This window comes from Colletotrichum truncatum (assembly GCF_014235925.2).
Source record: "Colletotrichum truncatum strain CMES1059 chromosome Unknown Contig_0006, whole genome shotgun sequence".
Lineage (NCBI taxonomy): Eukaryota > Fungi > Ascomycota > Sordariomycetes > Glomerellales > Glomerellaceae > Colletotrichum > Colletotrichum truncatum.
In genome coordinates, this window is record NW_027222403.1 from 1,973,171 (window position 1) to 1,999,225 (window position 26,055).

At 51.5% G+C, this 26,055-nt stretch overlaps 8 protein-coding genes across 8 annotated transcripts; 3 read left to right on the forward strand and 5 right to left on the reverse strand.

Moving 5' to 3' along the window:
• Positions 1 to 292: 292 nt before the first annotated feature.
• On the reverse strand, positions 293 to 5,676 carry CTRU02_209822 (DNA-directed RNA polymerase II subunit RPB1; the record flags this gene model as incomplete). The annotated part of the gene is made up of 3 exons (XM_036720638.1): positions 293 to 343; positions 404 to 5,251; positions 5,320 to 5,676. 3 exons carry the CDS (start codon positions 5,674 to 5,676, stop codon positions 293 to 295), a joined length of 5,256 nt encoding a protein of 1,751 aa, XP_036587478.1.
• A 1,067-nt stretch (positions 5,677 to 6,743) lies between these two features.
• On the reverse strand, positions 6,744 to 8,221 carry CTRU02_209823 (WD domain-containing protein; the record flags this gene model as incomplete). The annotated part of the gene is made up of 2 exons (XM_036720639.1): positions 6,744 to 7,794; positions 7,845 to 8,221. 2 exons carry the CDS (start codon positions 8,219 to 8,221, stop codon positions 6,744 to 6,746), a joined length of 1,428 nt encoding a protein of 475 aa, XP_036587479.1.
• Positions 8,222 to 8,754: 533 nt separating this feature from the next.
• On the forward strand, positions 8,755 to 9,874 carry CTRU02_209824 (tRNA guanylyltransferase; the record flags this gene model as incomplete). Its single annotated transcript, XM_036720640.2, has 6 exons — positions 8,755 to 8,843; positions 8,897 to 9,073; positions 9,123 to 9,295; positions 9,351 to 9,439; positions 9,494 to 9,598; positions 9,656 to 9,874. Coding segments are annotated over 6 exons (852 nt in total), but the record flags the coding sequence as incomplete, so codon positions are not given.
• A 520-nt stretch (positions 9,875 to 10,394) lies between these two features.
• On the reverse strand, positions 10,395 to 11,045 carry CTRU02_209825 (DNA-directed RNA polymerase II subunit Rpb1; the record flags this gene model as incomplete). The annotated part of the gene is made up of 1 exon (XM_036720641.1): positions 10,395 to 11,045. One exon carries the CDS (start codon positions 11,043 to 11,045, stop codon positions 10,395 to 10,397), a length of 651 nt encoding a protein of 216 aa, XP_036587481.1.
• A 732-nt stretch (positions 11,046 to 11,777) lies between these two features.
• CTRU02_209826 (homocitrate synthase) lies at positions 11,778 to 13,710 on the reverse strand (the record flags this gene model as incomplete). Its single annotated transcript, XM_070205340.1, has 9 exons — positions 11,778 to 12,154; positions 12,210 to 12,467; positions 12,522 to 12,591; positions 12,644 to 12,877; positions 12,935 to 13,051; positions 13,105 to 13,313; positions 13,375 to 13,447; positions 13,518 to 13,543; positions 13,611 to 13,710. 9 exons carry the CDS (start codon positions 13,708 to 13,710, stop codon positions 11,778 to 11,780), a joined length of 1,464 nt encoding a protein of 487 aa, XP_070060988.1.
• Positions 13,711 to 16,902: 3,192 nt separating this feature from the next.
• On the reverse strand, positions 16,903 to 19,671 carry CTRU02_209827 (bromodomain containing protein; the record flags this gene model as incomplete). The annotated part of the gene is made up of 6 exons (XM_036720643.1): positions 16,903 to 17,330; positions 17,382 to 17,916; positions 17,975 to 18,236; positions 18,289 to 19,038; positions 19,200 to 19,291; positions 19,588 to 19,671. 6 exons carry the CDS (start codon positions 19,669 to 19,671, stop codon positions 16,903 to 16,905), a joined length of 2,151 nt encoding a protein of 716 aa, XP_036587483.1.
• A 1,533-nt stretch (positions 19,672 to 21,204) lies between these two features.
• On the forward strand, positions 21,205 to 21,750 carry CTRU02_209828 (cyclin-dependent kinases regulatory subunit; the record flags this gene model as incomplete). The annotated part of the gene is made up of 4 exons (XM_036720644.1): positions 21,205 to 21,308; positions 21,348 to 21,531; positions 21,594 to 21,652; positions 21,720 to 21,750. 4 exons carry the CDS (start codon positions 21,205 to 21,207, stop codon positions 21,748 to 21,750), a joined length of 378 nt encoding a protein of 125 aa, XP_036587484.1.
• A 2,096-nt stretch (positions 21,751 to 23,846) lies between these two features.
• Positions 23,847 to 25,713, forward strand: CTRU02_209829 (endoplasmic oxidoreductin-1; the record flags this gene model as incomplete). The annotated part of the gene is made up of 2 exons (XM_070205341.1): positions 23,847 to 25,546; positions 25,605 to 25,713. The coding sequence occupies 2 exons, from the start codon at positions 23,847 to 23,849 to the stop codon at positions 25,711 to 25,713; spliced, it is 1,809 nt and encodes a 602-aa protein (XP_070060989.1).
• Positions 25,714 to 26,055: the final 342 nt, after the last annotated feature.

The window sequence follows — 26,055 nt, forward strand, 5'->3', positions numbered from 1 at the left end:
GTGTAGGTTGTGCGTGTTATCGTCCTGCTGCCTCCCAGCCTGCCTTTCTGTCTAGCCAGCTGTTGAGTGACGCGCAATCTTTTTGTGTTGTCTCTGAGAGCACTTCTATGATGCATAGCAACCATTTCCTCCACACGAAAGTAAAGTGACAACCTGCGTCTGTGATGAGATGCAATATTCCAATCAACCAGAACCAGTTAAGCCGTTGAATCATTAGTCGGCATATTAGGAGAGTGAAAAATGGTGGCAAATGAAGGCACAATCGGATGCCTCCTCAGAATTCGAGGCAACGTTAGTTTCCAGAGCCACCAGGTCCAGGAGTTCTCGGAGACCACGAAGGGGACTACAGTGATATGTCAGTGACTGCCGGTACAATGTAATCAAAAGCGATATGGCTACTTACAGTTGGTGAGTAGCTGGGGCTGGTCGGAGACTGCTGCGCCGCAGGAGTCCGCTGGAAGCTTGGACTTGTGGGAGAGTACGCTTCCGGCGAAGTTGGTGACCACGTCGGGGATGCAGGAGAGTACGATGGCGACGTGGGACCAGCCCCGTGTATGTTGGGAGATGCCGGGCTATAGTTAGGGCTGGCAGGCGAGTAGCTCGGTGAAGTCGGTGATGCATACTGGGCCGGGGATGTTGGCGAGTAATGCCTTGGAGAGGAGGGAGAAGCCGGCGAGTAGCTTGGCGAAGTCGGGCTGTAGTTGGGGCTTGCAGGACTGGTGGGCCGCAACATGGGCGACGTTGGCGAGAACGACGGCGACGAAGGGCTGAACTGTGGAGAGGATGCATAGCGACCACCGGCGCCGTCGATGAGTGGCGATGTGGGAGAGTACCCAGCATTGGGCGACGAAGGCGAATATCCGCCATAACCACTGCTAAAAGGCGAAGTTGGCGAGGTGCTGAAGGGGCTTGTCGGGCGTCCAGGACTTTGGGCTGACCATGGATTGGCAGAACCAATGTTGCCGAAGCCGCCATACTCGGTGTTGCCAAACCCAGCGGGAGAGTCCGATCCAGCACCGACAATAGGAGAAAAGTTACCAGCAGCAGGAGAGCTTAGCGACATGTACCCAGAGTCTGCCATAGGGGAGCCCGAGTCGTACGGTGTTGCGGCACCGCCAGCCTCGCCGCCCTTGACTGGCATGCCAGGCATGAGACCCATGCGTGAATTGTCACTAATGACAGTCTCCAGCATCTTCGGATCAAGGAGAACCTCGAAATGACCTGTTCCCATTGGAGCCATCTGACCGAGCATGACGTTTTCAGAAATACCACGGCAGTCGTCAAGTTCACCTACGGCAGCAGCTTCGAGGAGAATCTCAACAGTTTCCTCGAAAGAGCAACGCATCAGAGCACCAGTGTCCGCGCGGTTGATACCATGACGCGTAACCGCAGAGATCGTACCTCTATAGGTCATGACATCGCAAAGTAGTGCAAGATGTCTGTGATTGACGTAGGAACCGTCGAAGGCCAACACCTGCGTCAATTCTCTGACCAAGGCTGCCCTCGCCGCTTCTATACCGAAGACCTCGACAACCTGCCACAAGTGGTTCGTATAGGTACGGCTAGAGTCGACGCCATCAACACATAGGACCTGGCGCAGAGCAGTACCGGATGTGTCCAGGTACCACTCTGAGCACCGTTCGTCGGCCTTTGCGGCGAGCAGGGCTCCGTCATCAGTCTCAATGAGCTTTGTCTCCTTGTTCAAGAAAGCTCTCTCAATACCCTTGACACCACGAAGGGAGAGGGTGTCAAGCAAATGAGTCTCGAGTCTCTTCAGCATGACATCGTCTTCCATCTTCTTCTCGCCATCCTCATCCTTGTCGTCGTTACCAGCATGCATAGGGCGAATGCGAATAACTTGCTCTTCAGCGTTGTTATCGCTGAAGATGACGGCAAGGTCATTGGGGTACTCTTCTTTGATGCGCCTGGCGACATCCTCAACAGTAAGCTCCTTATCAAGCAGCTTTTGGCGGTCCAGAGTGAGACGGAGTAGCCATCTCGACTGGTCTTCCGCTCTGTCATGGGTCTCATCAGGGATGAGATAGTACGACTCAACCATGTCCAAATCATCAGGAATGTTGGTCGAAGTAATGACAGGGTCGTAGTAGATCTCGGTGACGGCAGTAACAGACCGCAAGGTGGTGTGCTCGACGGCGCTTCGGAGGGCCTTGGCGGCTTCTTGGCTTGCGTTGTCCTCGCCACTCAAGTAAACAACCATAGAAGGCGTCTTGATATTCTGGGCCAGGTTAAGAATTTCCTTGAGACGGGGAACACCTAGCGTAACGTTCTTGGAAGATACACCAGCAAAGTGGAACGTGTTCAACGTCATCTGTGTAGCGGGCTCACCAATAGACTGCGCCGCAATGACACCGACCATCTCACCAGGGCTAACGAAAGCTCGGTCCCAGCGAGCTTCCAGTTCTCCGAGAACATGCTCAAAAGCCATCTTGTTCAGGCGCTGGTGGCAAGCAATCCGCTTGAAGGCAAGGCGTGAACGGATCTGCGCCTTGAAGAGGATAGTGGCGTTCCGGTCAGCTTCCTTCGAGATATCATCGTGGCCACGGACAATGGTCATTCTGTTGAGCATAGCCTGTACTGCAGGAATAACGTCTTGGGGTTTCAAATCGCTTCTCTGGAAGTCTTCGACCGCGAAAAGCTTCTTTGAAGTTTCCATAAGACGGACAATATTAAGAGGAAGTTGCATGGACTCATCGTCCTTCCTCTTGAAGTTGATCTGACGGACTTGCTTGCGATCGACGAGCAGGGCATCGTACTCCTCGTCCAAAAGCTGCTGGACAGAAGGGTCGCCAGCAATCTCATTGCCATACTCGAGCCAATCAAGCTCCTCTGGTCTGGTCTCATCCATGATATCAAGGCGGAACCGGTCGGCAAACTTCTTGTCAGACATGTTGAGGTGATCCATGCGCTGCTTCTCGATATAGATGGCATCCAGGCCATCTTCACCATACAAGAACTGGATAATATCGCCAAGAGAATTTCTTACAGTACCATCATACTTGGCACTAACGTCTTCAAGAGCCTTGACTAGACGACGCTGAATGTAACCGGTTTCGGCAGTCTTGACAGCGGTATCGATGAGACCTTCTCTACCAGCCATGGCGTGGAAGAAGAATTCACTCGGCGTGAGACCACGAAGGTAGGAGTTCTCGACGAAGCCACGAGCCTCAGGAGAGTAGTCGTCTTTGGTGAAATGGGGCAGCGTTCGGTACTTGAAGCCAAAGGGAATACGCTTACCCTCCACAATTTGCTGTCCGACAAGTGCAGTCATCTGAGAAATGTTGATAGAAGAGCCCTTGGAACCCGACGAGGCCATAGTGACGGCGTTGTTCAAATCCTTCAAACTCTTCTGTGTAGTGGTACCAGCCTTGTCACGAGCTGTGTTGAGGGCCTTGGATACCTTGCTCTCGAAGGTCTCACGGATGTTCATACCGGGCAGAGGCTCAAGCTCGTTGGCCGTAGCTTGCTGGGTGAATCTCTCGACCTCAGCCTTGTGCTCATCGATATGAACCTGCACCTTCTCAATGGTCACCTTGTCAGGAATCGTGTCGCCAATGCCGATACTGAAGCCATTGTGAAGAAGCCAGTAGTTGACGACTTGTTGCACTCCGTTAAGAAACTTCATCGACGCCTCTGGGCCATGCTCATTATAAACAATGTGAACGATACCACCACTAGCGGCACCGATATTCTTCTTGGAGAGCAGTCCATACAACAGCTCACCGGATTGGATAAGAAGACCCTCATCCTTAAGGGGGTTGTCCTCCTTCGAATCCGGGGAGTTGTGCAAGCTGACAATGTTGGGGATCGCCATGCTCATGATTTGTTTACCCGTCCATCTCGGCCTTGGGCGCACGATAGCCGGAGGCGGAATGAGACCATCCCAGTTGGGAACCCAAAGCATAATATTCATAACTTGCTCCTTGGTAAGGAACACATCACGACGGCAGAGCTTGTAGGCACCGGCAAGTGTATCTTGCACGATACCCATCAGAGGACCGTTTCTTTGCGGGGAGACAATGTTGATAGGTACCAGGCAAAGCTCCTTGACTTCAGCTCTTGTCTCTTCGCTTTGGGGAACGTGAAGGTTCATCTCGTCACCGTCGAAATCGGCGTTGTATGGCGACGTGACTGATAGGTTAAGACGGAAGGTAGAGTAGGGCATGACGCGGACTCTGTGACCCATCATAGACTCCTTATGCAAAGAGGGCTGACGATTGAAAATAATGTAATCGCCGGTGATCAGGTGACGCTCGACTTTCCAGCCGTACTCGAGCGAGATTTGCCCGGCTCGGCGGTGGTGACGAAGATCAATTCTGGTACCATCCGAACGAATGACATACTTGGCACCAGGGTGTTCATTAGGGCCGTTTTGTACCAGCTCGTGAAGCCTTCCGATGTTGTAAGGAGTTACAGTTTCGGGATAGGTAAGGGTCCTTGCAATACTTCGAGGTACACCAACTTCATCAAGAGAAAGGTTGGCATCACCGGTAATGACAGTACGTGCCGAAAAGTCGACACGCTTACCCATCAAGTTTCCACGAAGACGACCTTCCTTACCCTTAAGACGGGCACGAATGGCCTTGACTGGACGGCCACTCTTTTGCAAGGCGCGAGGTTGGCCAGCAATATCATTGTCCATATAGGTGGCAACATGATACTGAAGGAGTTGCTCAAAATCTTGAGCAATGTGGGCAGGAGAGCCCTCACGAATGGCCTGCTTGACGTTGCTGTTGGCTCGAATGATATCACCCAGCTTGTACGTCAAGTCATCTTCGTTTCTTAGGCCCTGCCCGGTGCCGTCCATAGAAATACTGGGTCGAACGGGAGGAGGGGGAACCGGAAGAACAGTAACGATCATCCACTCTGGGCGGGCATACTCAAGATTAAGACCCATGTCTCTCAAGTCATCGTCGCTAATCCGGCGAAGGATGTTGTGTGCCATCTCGGGTGTGATCTGAGGCTCTTCCTTCTTTTTAACGCCGTCTTCGCCCGAGGCCTCGTACTTGGCGACAAGCTGTAGAGCCTTGTGTCGGACTCTGGGTTGAATGTTGCCACAGCCGCCGTGGTTAACGGGAGCTTGCTTCAAACCCAGAGAGTATTCTCCGTCATCGTTCTTAACTTCTTTAGTCTCGTTCTCGCAACGAGTCTTCTTTTTGCAAATGTTCCACACACGGTTGAAGCGAACCTTCGGGTCTCTCGTGTTTACTGCTTGGAGAAATTCAGGGTCGCTCTGAAAAAAAAAGCCAGGTTAGCACAATCGAGTCAAGGTGGCTGTCAAATAACATAGAGCAGACTAACTCTATCGGCCAAAACCTTGCTGCAATTATGGCAGACAATTTCTAACACCTTCTTGACTTTCTTAATAAAGCCAGGGTGGTAGACGGGCTTCGCCAGTTCAATGTGGCCGAAGTGACCAGGACATTCGCCCATGGCCTGCGTACAGGTCTTGCACTTAAATTGCCGGTCGATGGAGCCGAGAAGGGGATCGTTCAGTCCACCGTCGCGCGGCTTCGTCCGCGTCTCATCCATGGTCTCGGGGTAGAGAACATGGCAAACACTCATGTTTTTGATCTCTTCAGGAGCCATGAGTCCGAACTGGATCTCCTCCACCGTCTTAATCGGCGCACTCGAGTGCGTGAAGTATAGGTTCGCCATGGTGACAAATCTTTTATCGTGTTTGGTAAGGAAGGTGTCGAAGGGTAATCGGAAAGTTGGAGAGGGAAAATGTGATGACCGTAGTCCAGTCGTCACTCGATCCGAAAGTGTCGCAGAGCAGGCGCAAAAAGTCGGGAAAGTCAAAATCTATCGCGCGAAACGCTTTTTGAGATGCAATAAGTCGAGAAAGGTCGTTCTACGATGGCGCTCTTGACCACGCCAGTCCCCGGCCAGCGGCCTAGGAGAAGGTTCCACTAATCCTCCCAATCGCCGCCACCTTTAGAGCGTCGATGAATCGGGAAAAAATCGCGATCGTTTCGAGTCGGGTCTCGAGCCGGAAATGAACGTTGAGTCTGCAGGCGCGATTTCCGACGCGCGTGTTGATGGCGAATCGTGGGTTTGGCGTAGTTGTAGATGTGAAGCCGGGGAGGCGAAAGTGAGGAGCGAGGTCAGAAACAAATCTTGCCTTGAGGCGGCTGGCGCAGCCTGTCAAAAAGCGCTAATCCATATTAGGAAATCACCCTCCTATACTTGCCTTTGGCCGGGAACGCGTGCCTAAGGCTCAGCAATGTCAAGTACCCACACAATTGCTGAAACACACCAATCTTCCTTCAGTACGGAAGTAACTATACTTTGACAGAGGAAAGAAGGAAGGCGCGCCTGTCTACCGACCTGGAGAGGCGCCTGACCGATGAGTCAAAATTTTCGTCACAGTGCAAACCTGTCGTCCTTCTACGATCTGACATAGCATTGAATTGAACGTAGCATTTCAGGATCACATTCTTATGCGACTCGTACCAGTGTTGGCCTCACTCCGCTTGACTCCCTCTTGTCCAGGATCACTGCATTGCTTAGACTGTAATTAATAAGCAGCTCTCTGGAGCTGGAGTCTTTACATCACTGGAAGCCAGTCGCGCTAATCAGCTGGCAGGGGTGTGGACGCCAACCGAAGCTCGTCCCAGAGCAACGCGATTCAACGCCATGCCACGCGTCTGCGCCCACACCTTATACTGTTGAAGCTCAACTACCAACGAATTTCTACTCCCCGAAACTTAACGAAGATATCTTCATCGCCTCCTACCCTTGGATGCCTTAGTTGCACCTCGCCTTGCTGGGATCTTCTCCTCCACGACCTCACTGTCGGGCATTCCACCATCCACCCCTGGACTCCTTCTCCTCATAGTTCCTGTAGATACCGCGACAAACTCCTCTTCACTGTCGCTTTCTCCAAGGTCGAATAGGATTGGCATGCGAAACGCTTCACCGCCACCATTGTTTCCGTTCAAGAAGACCGAGCCGACAACGTCGACATCCTCATCCTCTGCATCCAATCGTCTCTTCTGCAACTCCTCTTGCCCGTAAATATCGAACTCATCCTCCTTCTCCTCATATTCTTGGTTCTCTTCAACCTGCGCGAAATCCGGCGCAAGTCTAGACCACTTCTGCTCGGGTATGACAGACCAGATGTAGATTCTCCCCGTCTCGAGGCCACAGGTAGCAATGAAAGGCCGATCTGGATGCCATTCCACAACACCTTGCTCCTCTTTAGGCCCGTCCAGTATCCGAATCAGTCCTGTGCTTCCAATACCCCTATCCCAAACGTATATCTCGTGATTATTGTAGGTGGATGCGGCGACATACTCAGAAGCCGAGCTGAAGGTAACATGGTTCCAAGACAGCCTGTTAACTTGATCCGAAAAAGTATGTTCCTTCGTGAAGTGTACAGTATCGAGGTCAAGGTCCTCAGCTGCGAGGTTCGGGATGTGAAAGGTTCTGACGATACGATCCTGCGCGTTGATCAGGAGTACCCGGCCAGAGTTGTTCAGCCTGAGTGTTGTAACAACACCGCTACATGGCTTTTCTGAGTAAATCGTCTTCCTAGTCTTTACGTCGATGACGTTCACCCATCCCTTATTGGTTCCCGCCAGAACATGCTCTCCCGTAGAGGTATATATCGTAACAGTCGTCATTTGTTTCGCATCCTCCTTCAACTGCTTCTCCGTGCGTTCTCCATCGGGGTGTTTCGGCGCCGAAGGGAGGGGGTATTTGACATCGTTTACGTCTGAGATGTCGACGAGAATCGGTTGGTCGTCAAAAATAGAGGCGACAAACTGATGGCTTTGTCTGTCAGCGACGCTAAAAGTAGGCTAGGGGTTTCGCCAACATACTGGTTGAACGGATTGAGCTCCGCGATGTACGCTGGAGCTCGAAAGCGAACCTCGCGGTATCTCTTGCCATCTTTGAGATCCCACAATATAGCCTTCCATCCTTGGCATGCCGATAGAAGATAGCGACCGCATCTCGACCAACTCAGTGATGTGATGCTTCTGTTGTGACCGCGCATCTTCCTAGCAACTCCCATAGTTTCGATATCCCATATCACAACAGTTCCGTCAACCCTGCCGGAGGCTAGGAGATCACCTGTCCGGTTGAAACGGAGGCATGTCGAATGGCCGGATCGGATTGTGTTCGTGTTGTTTATGGCGTTGATAGCCTCGACTGCGGCAATGGCTTCGTTCTCCTCATTGCTGAGCAGAAAATTCATGTTTACAAGCGCCGTTTCAGCTCAAAACTGTCAGTTTAAGGACTGTTCCGTCAATTTGAATGCTGATAGTCGTCGAGTGCCACAGATGTGAAAGCTTGAGAGCTCCAAGGTCGCAAATTATCCTATAGCCGTGTGCATGCAATTACCTTTATTGCGCCTGCAAGGCTGAGAGGTGACATGGGTCTCACGCCCAAAGTTTTGGGCGCTGGCGTATGTTTTAGCGACCGACCCCACTGAAGCAGCAACAACCCCTCCCCCACCATCCCACCTTACATACGAACCCTACCTAAAGATCGACTCACACCAACTGTGTTTATTGGAGAGGGGCCTTAAGTTGATACCTGCCTTAACTATAACTGCCATATCTCTCTCAGTCTTGTTCTTCTGGACGGATATTAATCCTCCACAAACTAGAGGGTTTCCGGACCCAAAATCGCGAAATACCCAGTTTCTTTGTCTTGAAGATGGCGAACTCTAAGTAAAGCCTCATATTTTTCCATATAATCATGAACCGATGCTAATCAACCATCAGATTCGAGTATGTCAAGAGCTTTGAGCAACCTGACACCTTGTTGCCGAACACATGGATTGTAGTCCGCATAGATGGTAGGGGCTTCACAAAGTATGAGCAAAAATCATCAAGCGATCATCTGGATATCCCTAACCGACGCATAGACTTTGCGCCAAATACGCCTTCGAAAAGCCGAATGATAAGAGGGCACTCGACCTCATGAACGCTGCTGCACGAGTGGTGGTGACTGAACTACCGGATATCACCATAGCGTATGGCGTGAGCGACGAGTACAGCTTCGTATTCCACAAGTCTTGTACGCTTTTCGAAAGAAGGGCGAGGTAAGAAGGTCATCTATGAAGCATCAATTAAGAAACTCACATGAGACAGCAAAATCGTCAGCACTGTAGTTTCAACATTCACAGCTAACTACATCTACCTATGGTCACAATACTTCCCCGATACCCCGCTCTCGCCGCCTCTTCCGAGTTTTGACGGCAGGGCAGTGTGTTATCCCACTGTCGCAAACCTGAGAGATTATATGAGCTGGCGGCAGGTTGACTGTAAGTCTATGTCAGCTGGATAAAATCAATGAGATGCTCTTATTAACCCGTAAAGGCCACATCAACAATCTTTACAACACTACATTTTGGGCTCTGATCCAACTAGGAGGCATGGACAACAGGGCGGCAGAGCAGCTCCTTGCTGTATGATTTCTGTCAAATGTTTCTTGTTGTGATCATCGACTAACTGCGTACTAGGGCACTGTCTCCGGCGACAAGAACGAGATTCTGTTCTCAAAATTCAAGATCAACTACAACAATGAGCCTGAGATCAACAAAAAGGGTAGCGTAGTCTTCCGAGACGTAATGTTCCCTTAAATTCTGGTGTAACTCAGAGCATCACGGCTAAATTCAAAGCAGTACGAACTTGTCGAGCCTGGCACTCACAACGCCGCTGAGGCGGCAGACGCCCTTGCAGAGCCGATGCAGCAAACCAAGTCTCAAGCTGAGAAGGAGAAGAAGAAGCGCGCTAAGGCTCGCGTCGTTATTGAGCATCTAGACATCATCAAGGACGAATTTTGGGACAGGAGGCCTTGGCTGCTTTCCAACAAGCCTGGAAAGACCCCTAAAGAAACCTGAAAGTCAACGGGTATGTCGGAAAAAAGGCACTTAAGTTATATGCAGAAGAGGAAGGAGGTGGGAGGAAATGTCCCAACAACCCAGGTTAACTAAGTCTCACATTGGTTAAATATTTCAACCTATCTGATGACTGAGGCGGGGGGGAATTGTAGTCCATACGCAAGGAGCATAGTTCATAGGATTGAATGGCGTGAATCTTCAGTTACAGCGGCTGCACGCTTAATAGACCGTGTTGTCAGTCACCGGTGGGTATATCTTGCGCCTCAAATCTATGTCGCGAGCTTACCATAAGCTGCGTCTTCTACGATGTGCACAGTTGGTACCTTACCCCAGAATGCCCATATCTCTAGCGATCCTCGGCCGCCTTTTCCAGTAGGCTTTCCCCCAACCCTCCTTGCATATTGACCAAACCCTCGGTGCCTGTAGTAACCTTACAGTCTGCCATATGTCCCTTGAGCGACCATTTGATGAGACGTGGCCGGAGTGTTATCGTCGTCCGCTCCTTCCTAGAGCAGTACTCTCACCCAGAAGCCCCTTTCCCAGCCTTTCTTGCTTCCCTCTTCGCCTTCTTAGCCTCCCTCCTTGTCCTTTTCTCCTCTTTCGACTCCTTCTTCTCTGTGCCCTTATCGGCCCTCTTCGCTCTCTTCGCAAGCCTCTCTCTTCTCCTTGTATCCCTGGCTTCTTTCCTTGCCTTTTTGGCCGCTTTCCTAGCTCTTCTCTCCTCCTTCGTCTCCCCCCTCTCCTTTCTCTCCTTAATCTTCACCCCTCTATCGCTGTCGCTGCTCGTCTCTTCAGACTCGGGTGTAGAAGCACCGCTTTCTTCTGTCTTATCCTGGGACTTGATCGTTCCCTCTAAGAATCCGCCTCTCACGAAGCTCGCGTAAAGCATCCACTTCCCGCCAGAAACCTTTTCAATCTGGTTCAAACGCCCCTGTGTAACTGTCTGTGTGACCCGTCCCTTCTTCGAAGTGTCCAGGCCTTGGAGCTGCTCGTCAAACGCATTCATCCACCATGTATCGCTCGTGAAATGCGCTTTCGTTCCCAAGCCCTTTGTGTTATCCTTGCGATTTAGAAGGAGCGGTTTCGCTAGGCCTATCGAATCGTCCGTCGCGTGAAGAGAATGGCCTTTGCCGCGCCACCCTTGCGACGAGAGAAGGGCGTGCGCATCCATGATGTTGGTGTGGGTTGCCTCAGGTCGATGTTCGAATTGTGATTATGACGAATGTAATTGTAGTAGGAAGAGCTAGAGATCGGCTCTGTTAGGTCATGAACTTGTGGGAGACATGGGCATAATCGGTGTGAAGTTTTCGCATTTGACTACGGCTTGGAGGGGAAGGAACCAAACCAGCAACTAACTGGGTGTATGTGAAGTGGTCGGCCAACTGGATTTTTTCCTCTGCTTATCTTATCTTATCTTATCGCCACAATGTCAATCGATAAACCCCAGTCTCCGGCGATGAGCTTCTCGGAGCCACTTGGACCCACGAACTGTAGGCTGGTGGCTTCACTGGTGTACACAGTACAGAATTCTGGAGGAGCACAAGTAGACTCATGCGCCTATTGGTCACGATCCTATCATTGCGTTATGATTTGAAACCATTCCGGGGGGAAAATGTTAGTGGACAGTTGGATCAGTACATGATCAATTAACGCATGTATGACATTGTCCTGAGAAAACAGAGGACAGATCTTAATCCCCAAATGCTGTCTTTGTGCGATGATTTCCAAATGGTTATTTTTACGTCAATGAGTTCGCTGTTGAAATAAGAAAAGCCATGATAGTCTGAACGTTTCTTCGTTGATGTGAGGTATCTGAACTAAACACTTTTGTAGCTCTCCCCTCTATAATTGTACAAGCAGATGCCCCATTTTTGGTGTCCCGTATGCATCCCAAAAACAATATTTACGCCTTAATCTTCTTGGCAGCAGGCTCCGCTGCAGCCTCATCCAGTGCACGCTTCTCCGGCTCGCCAGCAAGCTCTCTCTCCGCCTTCTCAAACTTGGCCTGCTCCTCGGCAGTCATGTTCGGGAGCAACGGCTTCTCCTCGCCCTCTGAGTTGATGTTCAAGTGGAAAGTACGAATGATCGAGTCAGCATCGTCAATGGCAATCGGCCTGACGTCTGCCAAGGCCTTGATCTTCTGGGTGACGACCTTGACCTGTGCATCGGTCATGGTGAGGCCGAGCTGCTCAACACGACTCTTGATGGCGTTCCATCCCGTCAATCTGGAGGCGAAGTGGACGTATCTGCTCATACCGAAATCGGCAGGGTTGATGATTTCTTGTTTTATATTAGCCTTTTTACTCATCAAGACGCTTGCTTCAGAAGGGCCTACCGTATGTGCTAGGGTTGTTGAGAATGGCCTTGGCGTGGATACCAGCCTTGTGGGTAAAGGCACAGAAGCCAGTGATGTAGTTGTTGAAGGGAATGTTGATCTCGACAGCCTCAGCGACGAGGTCCTCGAGTTCCTTAAGCTTGTGGAGCTTGTACTTGGACTTGGTGTACTCAGGGGCGGCGACGACCATGCGAGCCATCAGACCACCAAGGGGAGTAATACCGTTACGCTCGCCAATGCCGATAACAGAGGTGTCGACTGAAAGAATGAATCAGTATGCAATTTCGTCTATCCTTGCGAGCCAGTACTTACTGTGAGTGGCGCCAGCCTCAAGAGCGCAGTACGCGTTGGCGATGGCACATCCAGTATCGTTGTGGAACTGCTTTTACGTTAGTTTCCGCCATTTCAAGGCTGTACTGGCGCAAGCGACTTACGTGCGTCTCAATGTCACAGCTAACAACACCTCTGAGCGTACGGACAAGGTCGTAGACCTGTCTGGGGCTGGCACAACCGACGGTGTCGGCAATACCGACTCTGTGCACACCAACCTTGTCGACGGCACTGTAGACGGAGAGAAGATCGACGAGGTCGGAACGGAAGGAGTCCTCGGATGAGAAACGGATTTCAAGACCCTTGGACTTGACGAACTCGATAACCTCAATGGCAGTCTAGCACAGGAAGTCAGCTCAGATCGAGTAATTACAAAGTAGTCGAATTAAACCTACGTTGATGATGTAAGTCATGTCCTTGCCGTGGGAGTGCTCGCGCAAGTATGAAGAGGTGCCAATGACGACGTCAACACCATCAACACCGGTCTCGACGGCCAAACGGGCATCATCCATCTGATGTTGTCAGTACGCAGTTCTTTCTACATGTTAGAGGACAGGCTTCTTACGTGGCAGCGGACGTGGGTCAGAATCTTGGCCTTAAGGCCGAGCTTGCAGATGGCCTCACAGTCCTTGCGGGACTGCTCAGAGGCAGCGGGAGAGGTCAGTTCGATGTAGTCGACGCCGAACTCATCAAGAGCCTTCGCAATCTTAATCTTGGTCTCGGTGTCGAAGAAGGCGTTGGCGAATTGTTCACCCTCTCTCAGAGTGGACTCGACTATTGCGTCACCGGTTAGCGTCTATGACTCAGATCAGGGAATGACACTCGCAGCACATACTGATCTTGTATCGGTCAACGTTGCTGAGGAAGTCGCCTACGGGCTGATAGGGGTTGCTGTGCTTCTGCTTGGTCTGCGTCGTCGAGAGTCAGAAGATAACGTCACGGTAAAATCTATACTCGGAGACTAGAGTTGGTTCTTACAGGAATGGCAGTGTAGCCGGGGTGGTCTAGATGCGACAAGAGTCAGTCATCATCGAATTGAAACAGCTCCGTAGAGCAATGACGAAAACTCACCAGCATTGTTGCCGTTAGCAGCGCCATTGGAGCCATTCGCGTGACCATTGGAGCCATTAGACTGGCCGTTGGTGGCCGGGACGTCAGGAGTAGGGCACATCTTGTATAATCATGCAGCGGTCGTCGAGGTTATGTGTGGTGGATTGGTTCGAGGAGAGGCGGAAATCTCAAAACTTGGATGGCTGCAGGATTTATAGAAGATTTTCGGGGAATCTGGTTGAGTCACAGGAGAAGAAGAAGTGACTGGGAAGAAAGCGGCAACGGGTACATATGTATGCAAAGGAAAAAATTATGCTGGGAAGTAAAAAAAGCAGGCCGACAGAGGCAAGGCGGACGCAACAAGGTGTGGATTGGGCGGGATGGCCAGTGATGACCGAGTACGGCGTTCGCAGCCAGAGAAGTTAACCAGTCAATGGGCGCAAAAAGATTTTTTCCACTCTTTAGCCCCGCTCGAGAAACATCCCCGACTGCAGCACTGTGCCATTGACCATTAACTAACAAATTTCAGGGCCGGTCCTTACGTCTGTACTGCCTGTACCCCGCTAGCTGCCACCTGAAGTGGGTTGCGTCCAGGCAATCCATTGGCTGAAGGGTCTCCCACACCTAGCAGTAGCCAATCAGCCCCCCGTTATCGGAAGATCGATCTCCCACAGAATAACCACGCTAGCCCACAAGCGGTAATGCCACATGCTGCAGCTTGCCCAGGTTCTGGCCCGTGCCCGCTGTGCCATCCTGCCGCAGCAGTGTTTGCTTGGTCCTGCAGTTTTTCTGCTGTAGCGGGAGACACCGCCTTTCCTCTCGTTTTGTACATGCATGGTTGACAGCCACTGCTGGACAATCTGACCGCCCAGAAAATCTGGACTGGCTCTGGTGGCAGGGTTCTTGCAGAAACAAGATCAATTAGAGAGTAGCTTTTCACCTTTTGCAGTAGGTAGCGGGAAGGACGAGGATGCAGGCGTTGCATATCATATGGAGGTTCGAATCCGGCATTGGCCAATTGACTCATCTTTCCTGCGGGCGGAGGCAGGAACGCGGAGGGAGGCGGAAGCAGTGGCGGAGGAGCGAATTCGTCAAGCTGACCCGACCTCCCGGTTCGATTCAATAGCATTCTTCCAGCATTTCAATGGCTGATTTCAATCGGGTGTGTCGGAATCATTCGAAAAAATAATGAGAACATTTACAAAAGTCTAACGCGTGCTTTCCCTTTGAGCCTGTGTGCCAACCAGCATGCTTGTATTAGATATCAATCCAACTACCGCCAGCTCGGTCGATGCTAGTGATGCAACGTGCCGCGCCTAAATTAACCCCTAGCAAAAATATTTTCGCAAGCGTACTGATGAAGACTAATTGCCGTGCTGCTAGCAGGATGCTGAGCAGACTGGACTCGAGACGGGACAATGTAGTGCCAGGCGTCTGTACTGCTGAACGGAAAGAGCCCACAGAGGCCCCCACGGTTTACCGTTGCACAACCATTAGTAGCTCGTCGGATCCTCCGACGGGGCCCCGGCCGCATTACCGACCTTTTCTAGTGTAAGACACCGCTTGCATGCCGGTTGCTGGGGTAGACGCTGCTCCAGTTTTCCACAGAGAATCCACAGCTGATTAATGGATCCCCAGACGACGTCATGCAAATATGACTGAGGTACGATATGAAAGTGTCTCATACACTATGTTTCGCAGAGCGAGCGTTGTGGATAGAAATCTGTTGGTGGAACAACCCTCGGGAGAGGGGGCGGTCTGTATAGGTCGTTCTAGTAACGCCATAAATTGACCGCTGTCTCTGAATACCTCAGTTGGAATTCTACCATGCCTTTTTTTTTTTTTTTCCAATTACGCTTGGTGAGTAAAGATCAACATTGCCGGGCCGTTGGTGACGAACTTTTATCATCCAAACGCCAAATCCAGTCCGTAACGAGGCGAGCAGCTTGGATTAGAATACACTCATAGTCTACATATGTGTTCGAATCTACAATGCCAACCCTGTGGCAATACCCTGCTAACCACAACGCCATTCTATGCCGATATCTGAATATTAGTAACCAGGTGAAGGCGTACCACCAGGTCGCGCATAGGTAGAGAAAGCCCACAGAAATGACAAGATAATCACACACAACGTTTGTCCTGAACCTCTTCACTGAAACTGACCGACCACATGCTACCGCTCGGTTCATCCACCTCTCTGGACAACCATGGCACAAGAATAATGCCTTTCCAAGTCAAGAGTGTCTTCTGAGCCTTTTGCGAGCAAACAATTACGGCTATCACTTAAACTACCAGTGAAGAATTAAGGTTCTGAGCCGGACTTGGACCGTCAGTAAAAGCTGCGTGTCGGCTGTCAAAGTCGAAACAGCCCCCACAATTGCTCCAGGGGACGCGTGCTTTTATGGTATTCACTTTGTTGCTTGTCCGTATTGCGAGAGTTGTAATGGGGTTTTATGTGTTGCTGCATCTCTTAGTTCCGAGGGCTTAGTTGACTAGGCCGGGCGCCAATGAACTGCCGGTGTAATGCTTGAAACCGAGGATGGTTGTACCGTTGTGTTGCTGATCGAGGCACAGTCTCCATAGGTAGGGACATCTGCTTCGTCGATTGCGCATGCTGAAAGTCTGGCGGTCCTCGATTATTCAACACATCTTGTAATGTGCTTGAACTCTGCCGTTCAACAATAGCTCGTTCAAGTGGAGCGTGTGTCTGATAGAGCTCCCGCATTTGGGTTGAGGGGTTTCGCCCGCCTTGCTGGCTCGCCTGCTGAAGATAAACAGAACCCAAGGGCTGGATTGGCAGGTACCAATGAGTCGAAGTACTATGTCGCGCGACTTGCTGTTGCTCTTTCTGCCAAAGTAGATGAGGTTTTTGGCCAACTAAAGATTCCACGCTCTCTATGCGCCATCGACTACTCCGCAAAGGGCGACTGGTCTGCAAAATCATGGGGTCCGAGGATCGAGAAGCTGTTGCAACAACTTGAACAATATCGGGAGAACCGAATGGGGCTAGGCTACCAGGAAATCGCATGCGTCTGGGCGGGTAGACAGGAGGATAGTGATTGGCAACTACCTGGTCATTTCGGTTTGCCTCGACTTGTGGGTTGAAGTTGCGGTTTGGAAGCATTGAGTGAGGTTTTCTAAGCTCAGCTTCGTCAAAAACTCGTTGTAAAGTCAAGGGAATACCTGAAGCCACAGCAGAAGAATTGCCAGAGACCACGCTTCTCCCAAAAGTAGAGCCAACCCCCCCAACCTGATCTTTGTCCTGGTAGTCGCGAGAAGTGGCAGCTTCGTTGACGGTGGCTGAAGACTTCTAGTTCTTCACCACGTTAGCAAGCACTGTCATTTGCTCCACTTCAAAGTCATCCCCTGTTGGCGACTTTTGGCCTTTTGGCAAAGCAGCAACAACATGCACCTCAATGGTGTTAACGACGCCAGCTTGAAGCTGGGCTTCGAACACCTTGGCTCCCAAAGGAAGCACCTGGCCATGAACTGCATGCGCTGGGTGGATAATGTGTCGGTTAATGAGTACCCAAAGTCTCCACTGGCGTTCCTCTTTCTCAAGGAAGGCTGGCAATACAGGGATGATCTGGATCCTCAGTTGATTAGCAGGCATGTGAACCGTCACGGACTGCTGTGCCTCCTTCTCAAGAGGTGAAACAGTGATCTCGAAGCGACGTTCGACGTTAATCATAGGGTGAGTTTGAACCTTCAGACTACTTATCAAGGCATCGGCCGCTCCTTTGGTCCTGTTAGCATTATGGCCCCATTACCGTATATAGAAACACATACCTTTGCCCGGAGCTCGAAGTCTCTGGTCCCACACAGGCTTAGGAGGCTGTTGAATACCGTTCGCCTGTAACTGTTGTTGCGGTGTACCAATAGGCTGAAAGGTCGCACTGGATAAACCTGCCGCTTGGCCAGCAGCGGGTGAAGGAAATGCAGCAGGTGTATGAGTGTGTCCGGGCGCCATAGCAGGGGAAGGACGCATAGCATCTTCTCGCTTAACATGGTTGGCCACTGAAGGGCTTGGAGACGCCACTGAGGTACTCCGAATCCTGTCCATGGCAGGTGGCACGGCAGGAGTCGCGGCTTGGCGTCCGTTGCCGTTCAGGGCAATCTGGTCGCTAGTCTGAGAGCCTGCCGAATGGGAAGCTGCAGCTGCTGGCGAGTCTGCCGAATCGCTCTTGCCTCCAACGTGAATCGTAATCTTCTTTGAAGCTGCGGGCTGCTCGGTGGCTGGCTGCTGCACCTTGAGTTTAATCTTGGGTTGTGATGGTTCTGGGACAACGGCCTTGGCCATCTTCAACTCATCCAAGAAAAAGTCCTAGATCCACGTTAGCTCTCAGGATTGGCACCTCTGGTTTCTCATGTGCATAACAAACCTTCAGTTCCTGAGCTAGCTCGTAAATTTCACTTCCCTCTTCGTTATAGAAGCATGCATTCTTCCACAATAAGCTGGCAGTTTCCTCAAAGGCTCCCCAGTTTTTGAACTCGCTAGTACCGGTTGCTTCGTTCCGACCCCTAACGCCCTTCACAGCTTTCTGGAGCTTCTTGATAGAAATCGGTTCCTTAACGATCCGATAGTAATCTTTGAGGACACGCGGTGGGAGGTTGACGAAGGGCTCAAAATACGCTTCTTGGCTGCTGTTAATTTGATTAGTACGGGAACGGCTCGGTAGCAAGGGTTAAAACGTACTCATCTTCTCGTTTCCGAAGCATTTCCTCGACAATTTTCTCTTGGGCAGCCTGGAAACTCAGGCCCTTGTACGGGACGCCCTCGTAATCACAGTCAGGACGACTGGGCGTGGAGGTTCGTCCTTTCGATTTTCGTGGCGTCGCGCCTTTAGGGGGTCTGCCCGGACCCCTGCGGCGAATGATGATGGCTGCCGGCTTGGACGACTGACTTGCTTCATCGTCATCATCTTCTTCTCCTTCAGCATCGTCATCGTCGGCCTCTTCATCATCTTCGTCGGCCTCAGCATCCTCTTCTTCATCTTCCTCATCGTCACCTTCGTCAACCTCGTCCTGCTCCTCTACGGACTTTATAGTTCCTTGAGATTTGCGACGAGGAGTCTTGACAGGGGTAGCATCATCCATATCTTCCTCTTCAGCCTCATCGACAACGCCGTCGGCGGGTAATGGGGTAGGAATCGCAGTGTAGCCGCCCTTTGAGTATGCAGGGTTGGTCTTTGTCATGAAGTTGCTCAATGCCTTCCGCACTCTTTCGGCATCCTCAAAAATCTGGGTATTGCGAGGATAGAACTCCTTTGCATTGGTTACCATGCGCTTGAAGTAGCTTTCAAGTTCGGTCAGGGTTGAAAAGTCTCCCTTATTGAGTTTTCGCTCAATCATCGAAAGTGAAATCGGCATGCGTGTCTTCTTGTAGTAATCGGGGTTACCCTCCTTTGGCAGTAGCTTCTCGAAATAGCCTGCGACAAGTCGACCACTGGGTTTGAACAAAAAGTCAGCATCCGCCATTATTGGGAGAAGGATTCGGCCGAATGCGCACAACGGAGCATGACATTGCAGCCAATGTCCATGAGGCTGCAGCATCGCAGGCTCCAACAAGTTATACATGGGGACAATGGTATTAGGGAGTAAGCTCACTTCTTATCTGCTGTGCGGCGAATTTGCTCGAGGAAGAAGAGTCCATGTTCGGTGGTGGATTCGACAGTCTCTTTCTTGCTTAAGTCGTATTTCTGCAAGGTGGTAAATTTAGTTTGAGCCTTTGGTGATCGCTTCTTGCAAGTGATGGGTGTGTATGGAGACCACCGCTTGAGTGGATTCTGAGGGGTCAGGCAATCTGGAGCAGAGAAGGATGAATGCCGATGGCATACACAGGCTCGATCGGCCACGTTGAGATGTCATGTGCATGGCACAGGAGGACTGGTCCTCGAGAGATCAGACTGCAAGTTGGGCTCCACGGCATCAAAAATACCACCAACAAGACAAGATGTGCAAAGGGCAGGCAGTATGGGTAAGGACAAACACTCACCTCGGACAATCTTTGGCGTTTTGCTGCGCGCTCGTCAGCCTCGGTCGCGCCATTTGCGGCGGCCGATTTTCGCTTATGATCCATCAAAAATTCGTGCGCAACGGTCGCGGCGACATGAGCTTTCTTTCTGACTAGTCGCAGACAGTTGCTGTATGTGTTGCGCGTGCAATGGCTGATAGGAAAAAGTGACTTGTGGAGGGCGTGACGATGGTGGTGCTGCGACTGCTTTGCAAAGACGCGTCGTTTGGAGATGGGGTCGGCAAGGTGGTGGTAGGTAAAGTCGGGTCGAGGTAGGCTGTGGGTAAGGTTGGTTGCTGGGAAAGTAGTGAAGGGCTGCAGGGCAGGCTGTGGCTAGCGTGATTGCCAAACTAGAGAACTACGGGAGACCCCGGTGCAGCAGTTGCAGCTCTCCCCCACGTTGTTTAAGCTGGGATGGGAGCTTTGAATCTGCCACCGGACCAAAAAAAAAAAAAAAAAAACTCAAGACACTGGGGGAACAAAATTGCCGGTTAATGCTGAGCGATGGCGGGCCTTTTTTTTTTTCCCTGGCCGTTGCTGCTAGGGGAGGTATCTTAATGGAGTTGGGCGTGCTGGACTTTGGAGAAAAAGGTCTGGTTTGGCCTTTGCGCTGTCCACTCACAGCTGATGGCTGGTAAAGTTGGTCGATCCAAGGTGAAGGTACGTACTGGGCGCCCTTTGGTTTGGTGCCTCAGGTCTGTGCAAGTCTTACGAGGCACCAAAAACTCAGTAGGTAGGTACCTGGGTACATAGCAACTAGGGTGAGAATCTGTACCGCGAAATGCAGTGAAGCAAGGAGTGGGGTTAAATTGAGTAATGATACAAAGATACCAAAACCTGGCTTTTATCGCTTAATAGAGCTGTTGCCGGGTGGCTGACAGTCGTCTGAGTGGGTTCGACCGTTGTGGGCAGGACGAGGGAGATGGGAAGGAGGGAAAAAAAGAAAAAAAAAAAAAAGCACACCGCTCTCGGCGAGGAGGTCGGTGTTGGAGGGGCATCCGCTCTCTGTAGCGATAAGAAGTAGGTATTTCTGGTGCAAAATACAGTGTGCTAGTACACCTGAGTCCAGACTGAGCAAGGGGCGGAAGTTGCCGGCAAAACCGCCTCGGACCCTGGGGGCCAAATGACGAGTGGCAGCGCTGGGGTCAGAATTACTGAAATCCGACTTTTGTTTACAGGCCATATCTTTTCCCACTCTTTGAATAACCACCCCTCGTTCTTGCGCGCCAGCCACTCCATACGCCAAATTTTTGAGATTGGTTCGAGCTCCTGCTCTCCGTCCCTTGTTGCTTCCCATCTCCTGGTTTGAGTCAGTGGTGAAGTTGAACCGCTTGTTTCAGCGTCAATTCCTGCCTACCCCGCCTGGGTTTGTTTACCAACCTTGCCATTGCTGAGGTGTGGTCGCCTGACCTAGAATTGGTATTGAATCCTCGCTTGCGCTCTTAGGCTCCCGCGTCTGAGAGTAGAAATCGCCAGTCTCGACCACCGTCGTCCATCACTTGACGTCGTCGCCGCATCGAGAGCTGCCCCGCCGGTCGCCTCGCCTTGTGGTACCGAGACTCGACGCCACCCGTCCATCTCACAGACACCACAGCCGCCATGGATATCGATATGAGCCGTCGCAACAAGGTCCCGCGCCCTTTATCCGACTCGGAAAGGGCTCGCTTGGACGAGTTCATTGATTCTATTCACTACTCGGCGAGGTAGGCGCTCTAGATTACTTTCGTGCCAGTGCCTAATGAGAAGAATCACAAGGAACTAATAGCCCCGCCTACATCTAGATACTCAGATAGCGAGTTCGAATACCGCCATGTGCAGCTGCCCAAAGCCATGCTCAAGGCTATTCCTAAAGACTATCATGATGCCGCCCACGGAACATTGAAGCTGCTCTGGGAAGAGGAGTGGCGCGCACTCGGCATCACTCAGGTAGAGTTATCCCGCAAGGGTTTGCCTAGGTCGTTCGGAGCCGATGCTGATATCTCTTGCAGAGTTTGGGCTGGGAGCATTACGAAGTGCACGAGCCGGAGCCGCATATCTTGCTGTTCAAGTTAGTCTACTCCCCCTCCTTGACTAATGATCTTTTGAGTGATCACAACTGACGTATTGCACCAAAGGCGTCCCCTCAACTATCAACCCCCTCAGTGATTCACCAAGCGAGGCGATATCCCTCGTTATCCTGCATATGCAGAACACATCACCGCTCCCGGCCCGGCAGGCTGCTGTTTGGGCAACGCTCTCGACGACACGATTGACGGCCAATGATGACGGAAGCTTTCTCTAGACGTTTAGGAGAAGAAATTGAAAGATAATAATACCTCGTCTTTGCGGACCACGGCAAATGGTATAAAGGCGGCGCATACCACTACGGTTATTGCATTTATATTTGGGCGGTTTGAGGCAATGGGGATATGTTAGTGTTGAGCTGTTCTGCTTGCTGTCTGTTGATTGTCTCGGAACCTAGCTGAGGGTCTGTCTGATGAGAGATGGGGTATATCGCCCAGTGCACCCGGCAATCACATCGTCTATGTCAAGCCGTCGTCGCTGTTGAGTCTTGCCAACAGTGAGACCACGGGCGGCCGTCGACAAATGCCTACTACGTCTGGGGAAAACCATATATGGAACGACAGCGTGCCGGTTGTGTAGATAGTCGATATTGGCTATTACATAAATAGTTCGGCCAACGACAGTAATGAAGACAGAGCTTGAGAACACGGGCAAAGACGCAAGAATTTGACGTGATGTGCGAAGTCGCAGAGGTTCAAGTGAATCTCCACACAAGAACATCAGGCATCAGCACTGTGATTAGCTTGCTGCTATGTAGTGGAGTGTTCGTCGATTTGGCGGGAGACTGGTCGGATCATACCCAAGCGGACCGGCATGGCCTAGCTGAAATATTTTACGAGACTTTTGTTATCTCACTGTTGCAAGACATGCAGACGGGATGCCGCACATGAAGTTATATATATGACGACCCATCTATAGCTGTTGCACATGGCAATTGGTGCACAGCGGGGATGTCGGACGTCACTTATGGCTGATATGGGTGACGATAAGCCAGCTCAGTTAGATTGGTAAAGTGACTTGTTTTGTGCGTCTGATGTTAGCATGTGCAAGGCTGCATACAGGGGAATACCCATAGCTAGTCGTATGAAAGAGGCTCCATGGTCTGCAATTGGCAAGTCGTGGGATGCACCAAGCCGGAACGAGCTGGATGGCGGCGGCGGCATCCGAGAGGCGATCTGGAAGGGCCAGAGTCATTGGCGCCAAAAGTGGCACCAATTGGCTCCTGCATCTGCTGATTTTCCCTTCAAGAAGGACACCTTTCACCAACGCCTTAATTAGCCTTTTGCCCCCGGAAGCCAACCCCGGGACGAAGTACCTGTCCATAAGTGTAGGCGAGTTAGGTACTTCGGTCCATCGGTCGCATTTAGAATCAGCCAATCCTCGCCAGATAAAGTAGTACGACAACAGGGCCCCAGCATCCAAATTAATCAGCTCTGGGGTTGTTCTATTGCTGCTTCCATGCTTGGGCTTACATTGCTTCGCCTTCAGCATTGAGGACAGATTCCAAAGACATGACTCCATTCCCTTGAGGACAGAAATATCAGCATACCCAAAAAGCCCGAGAGATCCCGTATTTGCACCTGGATACTTTCTGCCCTTTCCCTCACATACCCGTCCCGTGTCACCCGTTGCTACTCCAGCATCTTCCTCGAGCTTCCTTCAAGGTCCGCATTAGGTCCTTCAAGAAGTTGGGTTACAACAACGACGATCAGCGCCAGGCCCACGCCAACGCCCATGCCACTTGCATCTTTCACGTCAGACTTGAGACAATACTGGGGAAACGTGCCTGTCCCATTCACCATCCATCATTAAGCAGAAAGCCCCCGGCCGTTTCTCCGAAACGAACCACACCCAACCTACTTGCGCCCGGGTTAAACTCTTCGTAATATATTTATACGTGCTGCAGGCGCCACAGCATACATTGCGTCGGATCCACGTTTCCAACCCGGATACTCTGAACGTTTCAGCCGACATTTGGAAACCTGCTGCCCGCACTTTTCCGTTGATAAACTCTGTTTTTACGACCACCTGTTCTTGTTGTTACATTGCGTATTAAACCTTCAAATCAGCTCACCCCCGCCAACGCGAGTCGCTCGCCATGAAGTCTGCCAGCAGACTGTTCTTCCTCTCAGTATTTGCACTCTGGGGCTCTCCAGTTCAATGCGAGAGCGCCCAAGATGATTGTGCGGTATGCCGCCGTTTTCTTACCTCTCTTGACGACCTGCAGCCTGGCAGCAGGCTCCTCCCACCGGTTCTCCCTCTCTAACACCTCCTACCAGATCTCCCCTAAGGCTATCGTCTCCGACGCATGCGCCTCCTACTCTACCCTCGACAGACTGAACGCCAAGGTCAAGCCCCTCGTTGACGACCTCACCAAATCCACCGACTTCTTCTCGCACTACCGGCTGAACCTTTTCCACAAAAAATGCCCCTTCTGGAACGACGAGAACGGCATGTGCGGCAATATTGCCTGCGCCGTAGAGACGCTCGACAATGAGGAGGATATCCCTGAGGTTTGGAGGGCGAGTGAGCTCGGAAAGCTGGAAGGCCCCTTGGCAAAACACCCTCCCAAAAAGCTGCAGCACGAGCGACCCGAACGACCACTACAAGGAAAGTTGGGAGAAGGAGTCGGTGAGAGCTGCGTGGTGGAATACGATGACGAATGTGACGAGCGTGATTACTGCGTGCCAGAAGATGAGAGCGCAAGTTCCAAGGGAGACTACGTGAGCCTCATACGCAACCCCGAGCGCTTTACCGGATATGCCGGCGTCGGAGCTGCGCAGGTCTGGGATGCCATCTACCGCGAGAACTGCTTCCAGAAGAGCTCCTTCCCCCACTCGGCCTCCCTGGGGCAGACACAGATCAGCCACAAGGGCCCCGCAGCGCAAGACTTCAGACAAGTCCTCGAGGCTGCTGGCCGACAGCAAGCTCTGGAACAGATGCGAGAGAAGCAGCCCAACGCGCCTTTTGTGGCCCAGACCGGCTTGGAGGCTGAGGATGAGTGCCTTGAAAAGCGCGTCTTCTACCGTGTGGTCTCGGGTATGCACGCAAGCATCAGCACGCACCTTTGCTGGGACTTCCTAAACCAAACCACTGGTCAGTGGACACCCAACCTAGCCTGTTATAAACAACGGTTGCACACCCACCCCGAGCGCATCAGCAATCTGTATTTCAACTATGCACTCGTGACCCGCGCAATTGCGAAGCTGGGCCCCTACCTTCAGGGTCGAGACTACACTTTCTGCACAGGAGACATGGATCAGGACGCCGCTACCCGGGCCAAGGTTCTCGAGGTTACGGAAGGTGCGGCTAGTGTCCCGCAGATCTTTGACGAGAGCCTCATGTTCAAGAATGGCGAGGGTCCGTCTCTTAAGGAAGATTTCCGGAACCGCTTCCGCAACGTCAGCCGCGTCATGGACTGTGTTGGCTGCGACAAGTGCCGGCTCTGGGGCAAACTTCAGACCAATGGATATGGAACTGCTTTGAAGGTTCTTTTCGAATTCGACAACGACAGCCAGGATATTCCTGTGCTGAAGCGCACTGAGCTTGTTGCACTCTTCAACACATACGCCCGTCTTAGCAGCTCGCTGGCTGCCATTGGCAAGTTCCGAGCTATGGTTGATGCTGAGGAGGCTCTTGCCGCTGCTGCTACTGCCGCCACCGCCGCCGAGACGACCAGCGAAATTCCCGACAGGGCGAAGAAGCCGCATCACGTGGTCACCTCATCGGAAGAAGATCAGGACGATGATGAGGAAGAAGGCTTCCCACAGAAACGAAGACAGCCAACGGTCAGAGAAGCTTTTGACGACGAATTCGGACGCTTCATCCGGGCCTTCAAATTTGTGATTCGCCGTTGGATTGGCTTCCCCAGGACTCTGTGGGTTTTCCTAGCCACCGAAACTGATATTAGACATAAGCTAACAGAATTGGTACAGGTTCAACGTCGTCGTTGTCGAGCTTATCAGGGTTTACCAGGGCTTCGTCGGTCTGCCCGTTACGCAAAGGAACTGGAACTTTGAACGACCGAACCTGGACGAGCTGTAGATACACTTTGTTCGGTTTTTCTTTGGTCAAATTATAGCATGGCATAACATAACACACTGCATGGCCAAACAAGGCAAACGGCGCTTGGAATTTGTTTGTTAAGTCTTTCCAACTTTCCGAGTATAGGGAACTAGTATCATCATCAGGCTGTATATACGAGATTGATACCAGCATCTGTCCCATAAATGTATTCTTATTTTCCCATTCAGCCACCGCGAACTCGTGAATGACCATTGCGGCTTGTCATATGCCATCTCGCTCGAATCATGCATATCGCAGCCTTATCCCCTTAAGCTATATGCAACTCTCAACTCAGTATTCACTCCTTATGCGGAAGCAGAG